This window comes from Bufo bufo, chromosome 4 (assembly GCF_905171765.1).
Source record: "Bufo bufo chromosome 4, aBufBuf1.1, whole genome shotgun sequence".
Taxonomy (NCBI): domain Eukaryota; kingdom Metazoa; phylum Chordata; class Amphibia; order Anura; family Bufonidae; genus Bufo; species Bufo bufo.
In genome coordinates this window covers 397,348,057-397,361,267 of record NC_053392.1, presented here as the reverse complement: position 1 = coordinate 397,361,267, position 13,211 = coordinate 397,348,057, and the positions used below count along the sequence as shown (strand labels likewise).

The window sequence follows — 13,211 nt, the reverse complement described above, 5'->3', positions numbered from 1 at the left end:
AATAAAGACCATTTTATTTTGAAAACATTGTATCCTGAGGCTATTGTATCTTGAGGGATCAGTTTGTGCTGTCTGCATCAGCTTAAGAAAACCCTGTTCTCAGTGGTAAAACACACCTATTCTTTTTAGAAGATAAAGAAAGCTCTAGATATTTCTGGAAGCCCTACTCAGTTTTAACATGACAAGTACATGTCGATGTGTACAATTTCATTTTCCGTACCGATGTTCTTCTGGTCATGAAAAAACAATATATTAAAGTATGATGTAGCTCTCTTATTTAAAGAGCCACCCTTGGAGCTCCTGGGTTGCAATGGCTATGACTGCTGTGTAACGCAACTTACTGTAAGTGCAAAAAATAATTTGGAGAAATAAGTCACAATGTCGTCTACACATTCATCATTCTGCAAAGGATGATAACACTAGTAAAACTTTCCTGCAAATACTGGCAAAAAGCTCAAGTCCTTGTGCTGTATTTCTTATTTCTTAACACTCCTATTAATTACTCTGAACATAAAAATGAAAGTAAACACAACCCGCAAAATCGGGCACAAGTATTTCCCTAATACCCAACATGTGGGAAAGTGTTAATGCAGTTAAGCATTAACCATGTTCCTTAAGAATTTTTTTTTAACAATAAAAAAAGCTTAAGAAATGGATGTTCTCTCATAGTTGTGAGGCTACAACTTTTTATCTTTTGTAAATGTCCTCTAACCACTTCTCATCGTTTTGCTCCTCCTCATCTTCTATGGGTTCTTCCGTTTCCACAGGAATGGGTACTGGTACAGAGATTTTTTGACTGGGTATGGTTTTAACATGTGATTTAAGCCCAAATTTTCTCTTCAGCAAATGGAATTGTTCTTTAACATAGTGATAAAACTCATATTCATATTTCATTCGTTGGTACAAAACTTGTAGGGCATTGGGAGTTGGTAATGTTTTCTTCACTGTCACTGTCAAATTTCCAAGTTTTCTGTGTTCTGAGGAACAAAGCAACAGATAGGTTAATACAAATAATATATTTGATTGAAAATAATGACAATTTTCTTATGGTCTGGGATAAAGTGAGATTAAGAACAAAAAATAGAACAAGTTGCCTACTGTATCAAGTCACATCAAACAAAACAACCTAGCTTAACACCTTAAGGACCCAGGCATTTTTCACCTTAACCACCTCAGCCCCCAGTGCTTAAACACCCTGAAAGACCAGGCCACTTTTTACACTTCTGACCTACACTACTTTCACCGTTTATTGCTCGGTCATGCAACTTACCACCCAAATGAATTTTACCTCCTTTTCTTCTCACTAATAGAGCTTTCATTTGGTGGTATTTCATTGCTGCTGACATTTTTACTTTTTTTGTTATTAATCGAAATTTAACGATTTTTTTGCAAAAAAATGACATTTTTTACTTTCAGTTGTAAAATTTTGCAAAAAAAACGACATCCATATATAAATTTTGCTCTAAATTTATTGTTCTACATGTCTTTGATAAAAAAAAAATGTTTGGGTAAAAAAAAAATGGTTTGGGTAAAAGTTATAGCGTTTACAAACTATGGTACAAAAATGTGAATTTCCGCTTTTTGAAGCAGCTCTGACTTTCTGAGCACCTGTCATGTTTCCTGAGGTTCTACAATGCCCAGACAGTACAAACACCCCACAAATGACCCCATTTCGGAAAGTACACACCCTAAGGTATTCGCTGATGGGCATAGTGAGTTCATAGAACTTTTTATTTTTTGTCACAAGTTAGTGGAAAATGATGATTTTTTTTTTTTTTTCTTACAAAGTCTCATGTCTCATATTCCACTAACTTGTGACAAAAAATAAAAACTTCTATGAACTCACTATGCCCATCACGAAATACCTTGGGGTCTCTTCTTTCCAAAATGGGGTCACTTGTGGGGTAGTTATACTGCCCTGGCATTCTAGGGGCCCAAATGTGTGGTAAGGAGTTTGAAATCAAATTCTGTAAAAAATGACCTGTGAAATCCGAAAGGTGCTCTTTGGAATATGGGCCCCTTTGACCACCTAGGCTGCAAAAAAGTGTCACACATCTGGTATCTCCGTACTCAGGAGAAGGTGGGGAATGTGTTTTGGGGTGTCTTTTTACATATACCCATGCTGGGTGATATAAATATCTTGGTCAAATGCCAACTTTGTATAAAAAAATGGGAAAAGTTGTCTTTTGCCAAGATATTTCTCTCACCCAGCATAGGTATATGTAAAATGACACCCCAAAACACATTCCCCACCTTCTCCTGAGTACGGCAATACCAGATGTGTGACACTTTTTTGCAGCCTAGGTGGGCAAAGGGGCCCATATTCCAAAGAGCACCTTTCGGATTTCACAGGTCATTTTTTACAGAATTTGATTTCAAACTCCTTACCACACATTTGGGCCCCTAGAATGCCAGGGCAGTATAACTACCCCACAAGTGACCCCATTTTGGAAAGAAGAGACCCCAAGGTATTCGCTGATGGGCATAGTGAGTTCATGGAAGTTTTTATTTTTTTGTCACAAGTTAGTGGAATATGAGACTTTGTATGAAAAATAAAAAAAAAAATCATCATTTTCCACTAACTTGTGACAAAAAATAAAAAATTCTAGGAACTCGCCATGCCCCTCACGGAATACCTTGGGGTGTCTTCTTTCCAAAATGGGGTCACTTGTGGGGTAGTTATACTGCCCTGGCATTTTCCAGGGGCCCTAATGTGTGGTAAGTAGGTAAATGACCTGTGAAATCCTAAAGGTGCTCTTTGGAATATGGGCCCCTTTGCCCACCTAGGCTGCAAAAAAGTGTCACACATGTGGTATCGCCGTATTCAGGAGAAGTTGGGGAATGTGTTTTGGGGTGTCATTTTACATATACCCATGCTGGGTGAGAGAAATATCTTGGCAAAAGACAACTTTTCCCATTTTTTTATACAAAGTTGGCATTTGACCAAGATATTTCTCTCACCCAGCATGGGTATATGTAAAATGACACCCGAAAACACATTCCCCAACTTCTCCTGAATACGGAGATACCAGATGTGTGACACTTTTTTGCAGCCTAGATGCGCAAAGGTGCCCAAATTCCTTTTAGGAGGGCATTTTTAGACATTTGGATACCAGACTTCTTCTCACGCTTTGGGGCCCCTAGAATGCCAGGGCAGTATAAATACCCCACATGTGACCCCATTTTGGAAAGAAGACACCCCAAGGTATTCAATGAGAGGCATGGCGAGTTCATAGAATTTTTTTTTTTTTGGCACAAGTTAGCGGAAATTGATATTTTTAATTTTTTTCTCACAAAGTCTCCCGTTCCGCTAACTTAGGACAAAAATTTCAATCTTTCATGGACTCAATATGCCCCTCACGGAATACCTGGGGGTGTCTTCTTTCCGAAATGGGGTCACATGTGGGGTATTTATACTGCCCTGGCATTCTAGGGGCCCTAAAGCGTGAGAAGAAGTCTGGAATATAAATGTCTAAAAAATTTTACGCATTTGGTTTCCGTGAGGGGTATGGTGAGTTCATGTGAGATTTTATTTTTGACACAAGTTAGTGGAATATGAGACTTTGTAAGAAAAAAAATAAATAAATTCCGCTAAGTTGGGCCAAAAAAATGTCTGAATGGAGCCTTACAGAGGGTGATCAATGACAGGGGGGGTGATCAGGGAGTCTATATGGGGTGATCACCACAGTCATTGATCATGCCCCTGTAAGGCTTCATTCAGACGTCCGGATGCGTTTTGCGGTTTGGATCCATCTATCAGTGCATCCGTAAAAATCATGCGGACATCTGAATGGAGCTTTACAGGGGGTTGATCAATGACAGGGGTGTAATCAATGACAGGGGGGTGATCAGGGAGTCTATATGGGGTGATAACCACAGTCATTGATCACGCCCCTGTAAGGCTTCATTCAGACGTCCGGATGCGTTTTGCGGATCTGATCCATCTATCAGTGCATCCGTAAAAATCATGCGGACATCTGAATGGAGCTTTACAGGGGGTTGATCAATGACAGGGGTGTAATCAATGACAGGGGGGTGATCAGGGAGTCTATATGGGGTGATCACCACAGTCATTGATCATGCCCCTGTAAGGCTTCATTCAGACGTCCGGATGCGTTTTGCGGATCGGATCCATCTATCAGTGCATCCGTAAAAATCATGCGGACATCTGAATGGAGCTTTACAGGGGGTTGATCAATGACAGGGGTGTAATCAATGACAGGGGGGTGATCAGGGAGTCTATATGGGGTGATCACCACAGTCATTGATCATGCCCCTGTAAGGCTTCATTCAGACGTCCGGATGCGTTTTGCGGATCCGATCCATCTATCAGTGCATCCGTAAAAATCATGCGGACATCTGAATGGAGCTTTACAGGGGGGTAATCAATGACAGGGGGGTGATCAGGGAGTCTATATGGGGTGATCACCACAGTCATTGATCACTCCCCTGTAAGGCTCCATTCAGACGTCCGTATGATTTTTACGGATCCGATCAGTCTATCAGTGGATCCGTAAAAATCATGCGGACATCTGAATGGAGCTTTACAGAGGGGTGATCAATGACAGGGGTGTAATCAATGACAGGGGGGTGATGAGGGAGTCTATATGGGGTGATCACCACAGTCATTGATCACTCCCCCGTAAGGCTGCATTCAGACGTCCGTATGATTTTTACGGATCCGATCAGTCTATCAGTGGATCCGTAAAAATCATGCGGACATCTGAATGGAGCTTTACAGGGGGGTGATCAATGACAGGGGTGTAATCAATGACAGGGGGGTGATCAGGGAGTCTATATGGGGTGATCAGGGGTGATCAAGGGTGAATAAGGGGTTAATAAGTGACAGGGGGGGGGGTGTAGTGTAGTGGTGCTTGGTGCAACATATTACTGAGCTACCTGTGTCCTCTGGTGGTCGATCCAAACAAAGGGGACCACCAGAGGACCAGGTAGCAGGTATATTAGACGCTGTTATCAAAACAGCGTCTAATATACCTGTTAGGGGTTAAAAAAATCACATCTCCAGCCTGCCAGCGAACGATCGCCGCTGGCAGGCTGGAGATCCACTCGCTTACCTTCCGATCCTGTGAACGCGCGCGCCTGTGTGCGCGCGTTCACAGGAAATCTCGCGTCTCGCGAGAGGACGCACCGGCGCGTCCACCCAGAACAACAGGACCGCCGCAAAGACACAATCCTGCGTACGGCGGTCCTGGGGTGGTTAAGGACCAGACTATTTTTTGCAAATGTGACATGTGTCTCTTTCTGTGGTAATAACTTTGGGATGCTTTAACTTATCCAAGCCATTCTGAGATTGTATTCTCGTGACATATTGTACTTCATGATAGTGGTTAATTTTAGTCAATATGATTCACATTTATAATTTTTTCATTTTTTTACAGTAAATTTGGAAAAATGTGCTATTTTCTAAATATGAATTTCTCTGCTTTTAAGATGGATAGTGATACCTCATAAAATAGTTATCAGTTAACATTTCCCATATCGCTACTTAATGTTGGCACCATTTTGTAAATGTCATTTAATTTTTTTAGGATGTTAGCAGGCTTAGAATTTTAGAAGCAATTTTTATAAATATTAAGAGAATTTCCAAAACACAGTTATGAAGTCACTTTGTGAAGCTTACATAGTAGAAACCACCCATAAATTACCTCATTTTAGAAACTACACCCCTCAAGTTATTCAAAACTCAGCAAAACAAAACTATTTATTATCCCGATTCTGTGGTTTACAGAACCACCCCATATGTGGTCGTAAATTGCTGTTTGGGCAGATTTTACTGGAATGGTTTTCGGTTGTTATGTCACCTTCGAAGAGACCCTGAGCTACCTACAGACTGAAAACCCCCAAAAAGTGACCCCATTTTGGAAACTACACCCCTCAAGGAATTTATTGAAGGGTGTACTGACTAGGGTTGTTGCGATACCAACATTTTGATTTGATTTAAATACCATAAAAAAGTATTGCAATACTGGATACCACGCAAAACAAAATAAAACGCCAAAAAAGTCGCGTGCATTCCGCATTTAATAAAATGGCAAAACGCACAGTTTTTAGTTATAATTTTTTTTTCTGTTCCGGCGTTCATCGCATAGGAGATTTTTTTATATTTTAATAGTTTGGACTTTTCGGACGTGGCGATATGCAATATGTTTATTTATTGTTTACATATTTTATATGTAAAATTGGGAAAGGGGGTGATTTATACTTAATCATTTGGTGTGTTTTTTTTTTTTAAACTTTTTTTCCCCACTCTTTATTGAATAACCATTTCCCCCCGTTAGGGGCGAGAACCTGGGATCTTTTCATCTCTTGTCCTATTCACCCTGATAGAGCTCTATTAGGGTGAATAGGAGTTCACACTCTCACTGCTGTCCTGTGCATAGTACACACAGGAGCAGGGAGGTTACCATGGCTTCAGTAGCGTCCTGGCTGCCATGGTAACCGATCGGAGCCCCAGGATTACACTGCTGGGGCTCTGATCAGAAGCTGCCACAGCCACACCAATGATTTTAAAACTGGGGGGAGGAGGCGTCCAATGATAATTAACCTTTAATATAGGTGCCGGCAGCAGAATCACATAGCTGGGAGCTGCAATCAGCGGCAGTTAACCCCTTAAGTGCCACACCTGAGGGGTTAGCTGCTGCTGATTGCGGTTATGTGATTCTGCTACTGGCACCTGTATTTGTATTAAAAAAGGAACCTGTCACCTAAAAACGCCTCCCAAACCACCAGCATTACCTTAAAGTAGCCAGCAGTATGTTTCTAAAGATCCTTTTCTTCCTCCAGCCAGATGCACCAAAATCTTGAAAAATGAACTTTAATCCCCTGCATGCGGTATGTAACAGCAGAGTTTTAAGTCAAGGGGGCAGCGGCCTCCTCGCTTCAAGTCAAGATAACCACGCCCCCTTTCCCTGCTCCATCACCTCTGATTGACAGCCGCGCACGTAAACGTTCTGACGTGCACTCACACCCGGGAGCCAGAGAATTGAGCCGCTGAAAACTACCTAACAGCGGTATACAGCAATGTGCAGACACATTAATTGAGACGTCAGGGCTCATGCGTGAGACTTCGACCGGCTTTGCTGTACAGCCGAAAACTATCGGCTGGCTGTCAATTAAAAGCGAAGAAGCAGGGAAAGGGTGCGTGGTTATCTTGACTTGAAGCGAGGAGGCCGCTGCCCCCTTGACTTCGAACTCTGCTGTTACATAGCATGTGCAGGGGATTAAAGTTCATTTTTCAAGATTTTGGTGCATCTGGCCGGAGGAAGAAAAGGATCTTTAGAAACATATTGCTGGCTACTTTAAAGGGAATCTGTCACTAGCATATTAACAATTTTTTTTTTTTATGAATCCATGTGTAATAAAGTACCTTATATCCATATGTCTTGTTCTTTTTATTGTGAGTCTTGTCATTTCTTCAAAAAACGCTTCTTATGATATGCAAATGAACCTGTAAGGAGCCCAGAGGGGCGTTATTCTTTCTCCACGGTGCCCAGGAACGCCCCTCTGAAGGGCTGTGCCCGCCTAAGTTTGAAAACTAATAACTCCTCCAAGTTCAGCTAAATCGCCTCCCAGAGGCGAGGCTAAGTGCTCCCCCCCAGCGCCACGCTCAGCGGCAAACACCCCCGATCCTCCTCTCGCCTGCAACCGAAATCCCGCGCAGGCGCAGTGCCGGCGATTTCCTGGGCCTGCGCTATGATAAGACTACTGAGGGCAACAGCTTCAACAGCGTCACTGGGCATGCGCCGATCCCAGTGACGTGTTCGCTGTTTCCTCAGCCAGCTAAATCGCCGACACTGCGCCTGCGCGGGATTTCGGTTGCAGGCGAGAGGAGGATCGGGGGTGTTTGCCGCTGAGCGCGGTGCTGGGGGAGGGGGAGCACTTAGCCTCGCCTCTGGGAGGCGATTTAGCTGAACTTGGAGGAGTTATTAGTTTTCAAATTCAGGCGGGCACGGCACTTCAGAGGGGCGTTCCTGGGCACCGTGGAGAAAGAATAACGCCCCTCTGGGCTCCTTACAGCTTCATTTGCATATCATAAAAAGCGTTTTTTGAAGAAATGACAAGACTCACAATAAAAAGAACAAGACATATGGATATAATGTACTTAAAAACAAATTGTTAATATGCTAGTGACAGATTCCCTTTAAGGTAATTCTGGTGGTTTGGGAGGCGTTTTTTAGGTGACAGGTTCCCTTTAACTTTCATTGGTGGTGCAGTGCGCCCGCTCCTCTCTTCTTATTGGCAGCAGTGGCACAGAGGAGAGGGAGAGAGTGACTCCTTCTCCCCTGTGCTGCTGAGGGAACATGAGCGCGCTCATGTTCTGTGATGCTAGCTACCCGCAACAACCCTAGCACTTTGACCCCCAGAGGCGTTTAACAGAATTTAGAAACACATGACTGTAAAAATTAAAATTTCAATTTCCTCCACTAAAATGTTGCAAAAGCCCCTCATTTTTCATTTTCACAAGAGGTAATAGGTTAAAAATCACCCCAAATTTTGTTAAGCATTTTCTCCTGAACACAGCAACACCCTATTTGTGGTTGTAAGCTGATGCATGGGCACATGGCAGGGAGCAGAAAAGATAGAGCGCCATATGGGTTTTGGAGGGCAGATTTTGCCGAAATGGTTTTAGGGCGCCATGTCACATTGAAGAGATCCTGAGGTAACCCCTACAGTGGAAACCCCCAAAAAGTGACTCCATTTTGGAAACTAAACCCCTCAAGGAATTTATTTAAGGGTGTACTGACCACTTTGACCCCACATGTGTTTCATAGAATTTAGAGACACATGACTTTAGTAGAAGAAATAAAAAAAATTATTTTTACAATGTTGCATAAGCCCCCCATTTTTCATTTTTACAAGAGGTAATAGGATAAAAATCACACCAAATTTTGTTACGCATTTTCTCCTGAACACGGCAACACCCCATATGTGGTCGTAATTTGGAGGGCAGATTTTGCTGCAATGCTTTTCAGGCACCATGTCACATTTGAAGAGACCCTGAGGTACGAGTACAGTGGAAACCCCAAAAAAGTTACCCCATTTTGAAAACTACACACCTCAAGGAATTAATTGAAGGGTGTACTGACAGCGTTGACCCCAGAGACGTTTAATAGAAATTTTGAAACACTAGGCTGTTAAAATGAAAATTTTCATTTTTTCCAATAAAATATTGCTTTACCCCTACATTTTTCATTTTCGCAAGGGGCAATAGGAGAAAAAAGACCCCACAATTTATTATTCAATTTATACTGAATACAGCAGCATACCATATGTGGTCATAAACTGCTGTATGGGCACACCGCAGGACTCAGAAGGGAAAGCGCAATATGCTTTTGGAGGGCACCGCATTGCATTTGTAGAGACTCTGAGGCACTACAGAGGAAGCCACCAAAGAGTGACTCCATTTTGGAAACTACACCCCAATTAATTTTTCAAGGGGTGTATTGAGCACTTTGACCTATTAGGCGTTTCATAGAATTCAAAAACACTTGGCAGTGAAAATGAAATATTCCATTTTGTTTTACAAGAAAATGTTGTTTTAAAGAGTTTCTACCACCAGAAATACTGTTATGTAGCTGACTAACTTTAGCGATACGCTAATGTCAGCACTACATAACAGTATGTTTCTAACATTTGTCCCTGCAGCCGTTTTTGTAAAATAAGCACTTTTATGATATGCTAATGAGCCTCTAGGTGCTATGTGGGCATAAAATCAGCACCTAGAGGCTCCGGCCACTCACCCTTTATCCCGCCCAGGTCCCCTGTTCTGCCCGCCCAGCTCCTCTTGATTGATGTCACTGTTCCCTGCATCGCAGATGAAATCCCGCGCCTGCGCTGTTCACTTCTGTATTCGGCGCAGTGAGTGAATGATGCGCTCCTGGTGCCGGATTCCTCACTGCGCCTGCGCCGACTACGTCACAGTGAGGAAGCCGGCATCAGGAGAGCGGCCTTCACTCACTGCGCCTAATGCAGAAATGAACGGCGCAGGCGCGGGATTTCGTCAACGATGCGGTGGACCGTGGAATCAATCAAGAAGAGCTGGGCGGGCAGAACAGGGGACCTGGGCAGGATAAAGCGTGAGTAGACGGAGCCTCTAGGTGCTGATTTTACGCCCACATAGCACCTAGAGGCTCATTAGCATACTATAAGAGTGCTTATTTTACAAAAACGGCTGCAGGGACAAATGTTAGAAACATACTGTTATGTAGTGCTGATATTAGCGCATCGCTATATCAGTCAGCTACTTCCTGTATTTCTGGTGGTAGAAGCACTTTAAGAACCCCACAATTTTATACCCATTTCTTCCTGAATGCGAAAACACACCATATGTGGTCATAAACTGCTGTATGCGCACATGTGAGGGCTCAGAAGAAAAAGAGCGCCAAGTGCATTTGTGACCTAGATTGGTGAGTTATACAGCACTGGCCGATAACTCAAGAGGTTCTGAGGTGAAATAAAATAAGAAACCCCCAAAAAGGGACCGCATTTTGTAAACCGCACTCCTCACAGTATGTACCAAGGGGTGTAGTGAACATTTTGACCCCACAGATGTTCTGCAAAAAATAATTCACAGCAGAAGGTGAAAAGTAAAAATTGCAATTTTCACACAGATGTGCCATTTCAGTGCCCAATGTGTTGTGCCCAGCGTGTGCCAGTGTGAAATGCACGCCCTCCTATTATTGTGCCATGCTTCCTGGTTTTATAAACACAATACACGTGGCCCTAATCTTCTGCCTGGACATACCATAGGACCCAGGAGTAGAAGAGCACCATGTGCATTTGATGTACATTGTGATGATTTCCGCATCTTTTGCCGACAACTGTAGAGGCTCTGGGGTGAAATAATAAATGGAACCCTGAGAAGTGGCCCCATATTGGAAACTACACCCCTCAATGTATTTATTGAGAAGTGGAGTGAGCATTTTTACTCCACAGATAGTTTGCAGAAATTAATGCACAGCGGAGGACCGAACAAAGTGAAAATTACAAGTCCTCCACAGATATCAAATTTCACTGCCCGTGTGCTATGCCCAGCGTATACCATCTGAGACACACCGTGCCCTTTAAAATGTTAGGCGGGTTCTACTGAGTACTGAAATGCCATAAATGTGGGCGTGCACTGCAGGGTTCAGAAGGAAAGGAGCGCCATTTGGCTTTTGCAGCACAGATTTTGATGGATTCGTTTACTGGCGCCATGTTGCTATTGAACAACCTCTGGGGTACTAGTACAGCCATTTTCTGGGAACCATACTTTTTTTTTATTTTCTTTGTGAGGGCTTTTATTTTTTGGGATGTTATCATTGGTTCTAGTTGATCAATTTTTTATCACTTTTTATTTAGCTTTTTGGGAAGCAGGATAAACAAAAGATAGTGATTCTGTCACTGCTTTTTATGGTTTTGTTATTGCGGCGAACAAGGAAAAGAAAAAACAACAAATTATCTTTATTCTGCTGATCAGTACAATTACAGAGATACCAATTTAATATATATTTTTTTAAATGTCTTACCACTTTTACACAAAGCATTTGTGAAAAAAAAAATGTTTTTTCTCGCCATATTCTAAGGCCTCATGCACACGACCGTTGTGTGCATCCGTGGCCGTTGTGCCGTTTTCTTTCGCGGACCCATTGACTTTCAATGGGTCCGTGGAAAAATCGGAAAATGCACCGTTTTGCAGCCGCATCCGTGTTTCCTGTCCGTCAAAAAAATAGGACCTGTCCTATTTTTTTGACGGACAACGGTTCACGGACCCATTCAAGTCAATGGGTCCGTGAAAGAACACGGATGCACACAAGATTGGCATCCACGTCAGTGATCCGTGGCCGTAGGTTACTTTCATACAGACGGATCCGAAGATCCGTCTGCATAAAAGCTTTTTCAGAGATGAGTTTTCACTTCGTGAAAACTCATATCCGACAGTATATTCTAACACAGAGGCGTTCCTATAGTGATGGGGACGCTTCTAGTTAGAATATACTACGAACTGTGTACATGACTGCCCCCTGCTGCCTGGCAGCACCCGATCTCTTACAGGGGGCTGTGATCCGCACAATTAACCCCTCAGGTGCTGCACCTGAGGGGTTAATTGTGCATATCATAGCCCCCTATAAGAGATCAGGGGTTGCCAGGCAGCAGGGGGCAGACCCCCCTCCCTCCCCAGTTTTAATTTCATTGGTGGCCAGTGCGGCCCCCCCCTCCCTCTATTGTAATATCATTGGTGGCCAGTGTGCGGCCTCCGTCGGCCCCCCTCCCTCCCTTTATTGTAATATCATTGGTGGCCAGCGTGCGGCCCCCCCCTCCCTCTATTGTAATATCATTGGTGGCCAGCGTGCAGCCCCCCCTCTATTGTATTAATATCATTGGTGGCCAGTGTGCGCCCCCCCCCCCCCGGCCCAACCTCTATTGTATTAATATCATTGGTGGCCAGTGTGCGGCCTCCCCTCTTCTCCCCCCCCCCCCCGATCATTGGTGGCAGCGGAGATTCCGATCGGAGTCCCAGTTTAATCGCTCTGGGGCTCCGATTGGTAACCATGGCAACCAGGACGCTACTGCAGGCCTGGTTGCCATGGTTACTTAGCAATATTACAATATTAGAAGCATCATACTTGCCTGCTGCGCTGTCTGTGACCGGCCGGGAGCTCCTCCTACTGGTAAGTGACAGATCATTAAGCAATGCACCGCACAGACCTGTCACCTACCAGTAGGAGGAGCTCCCGGCCGGTCACAGACAGCGCAGAAGGTAAGTATGATGCTTCTAATATTGTAATATTGCTAAGTAACCATGGCAACCAGGCCTGCAGTAGCGTCCTGGTTGCCATGGTTACCGATCAGAGCCCCAGCGATTAAACTGGGACTCCGATCGGAACTCTCCGCTGCCACCAATGATCGGGCGGGGGGGGAGAGGGGAGGCCGCACACTGGCCACCAATGAAATTACAATAGAGGGGGGGAGGGGGGCTGACGGAGGCCGCACACTGGCCACCAATGATATTACAATGGGGGGGGGGCCGCACACTGGCCACCAATGATATTACAATAGGGGGGGGGGGCCGGGGGGGTCTGCCCCCTGCTGCCTGGCAGCCCCTGATCTCTTACAGGGGGCTATGATACGCACAATTAACCCCTTTAGGTGCAGCACCTGAGGGGTTAATTGTGCTGATCACAGCCCCCTGTAAAAGATCGGGTGCTGCC

At 44.0% G+C, this 13,211-nt stretch overlaps 1 protein-coding gene across 1 annotated transcript in view; it reads right to left on the bottom strand.

Moving 5' to 3' along the window:
* Window positions 1-378: 378 nt before the first annotated feature.
* Window positions 379-13,211, bottom strand: part of UST (uronyl 2-sulfotransferase) — a 528,102-nt gene continuing 515,269 nt past the window's right edge. Inside the window, exon 8 of the mRNA XM_040429265.1 lies at window positions 379-977. Coding sequence (XP_040285199.1) covers window positions 688-977 — 290 coding nt within the window. The 3' untranslated portion in view covers window positions 379-687. The remainder of the gene's footprint in view (window positions 978-13,211) is intronic.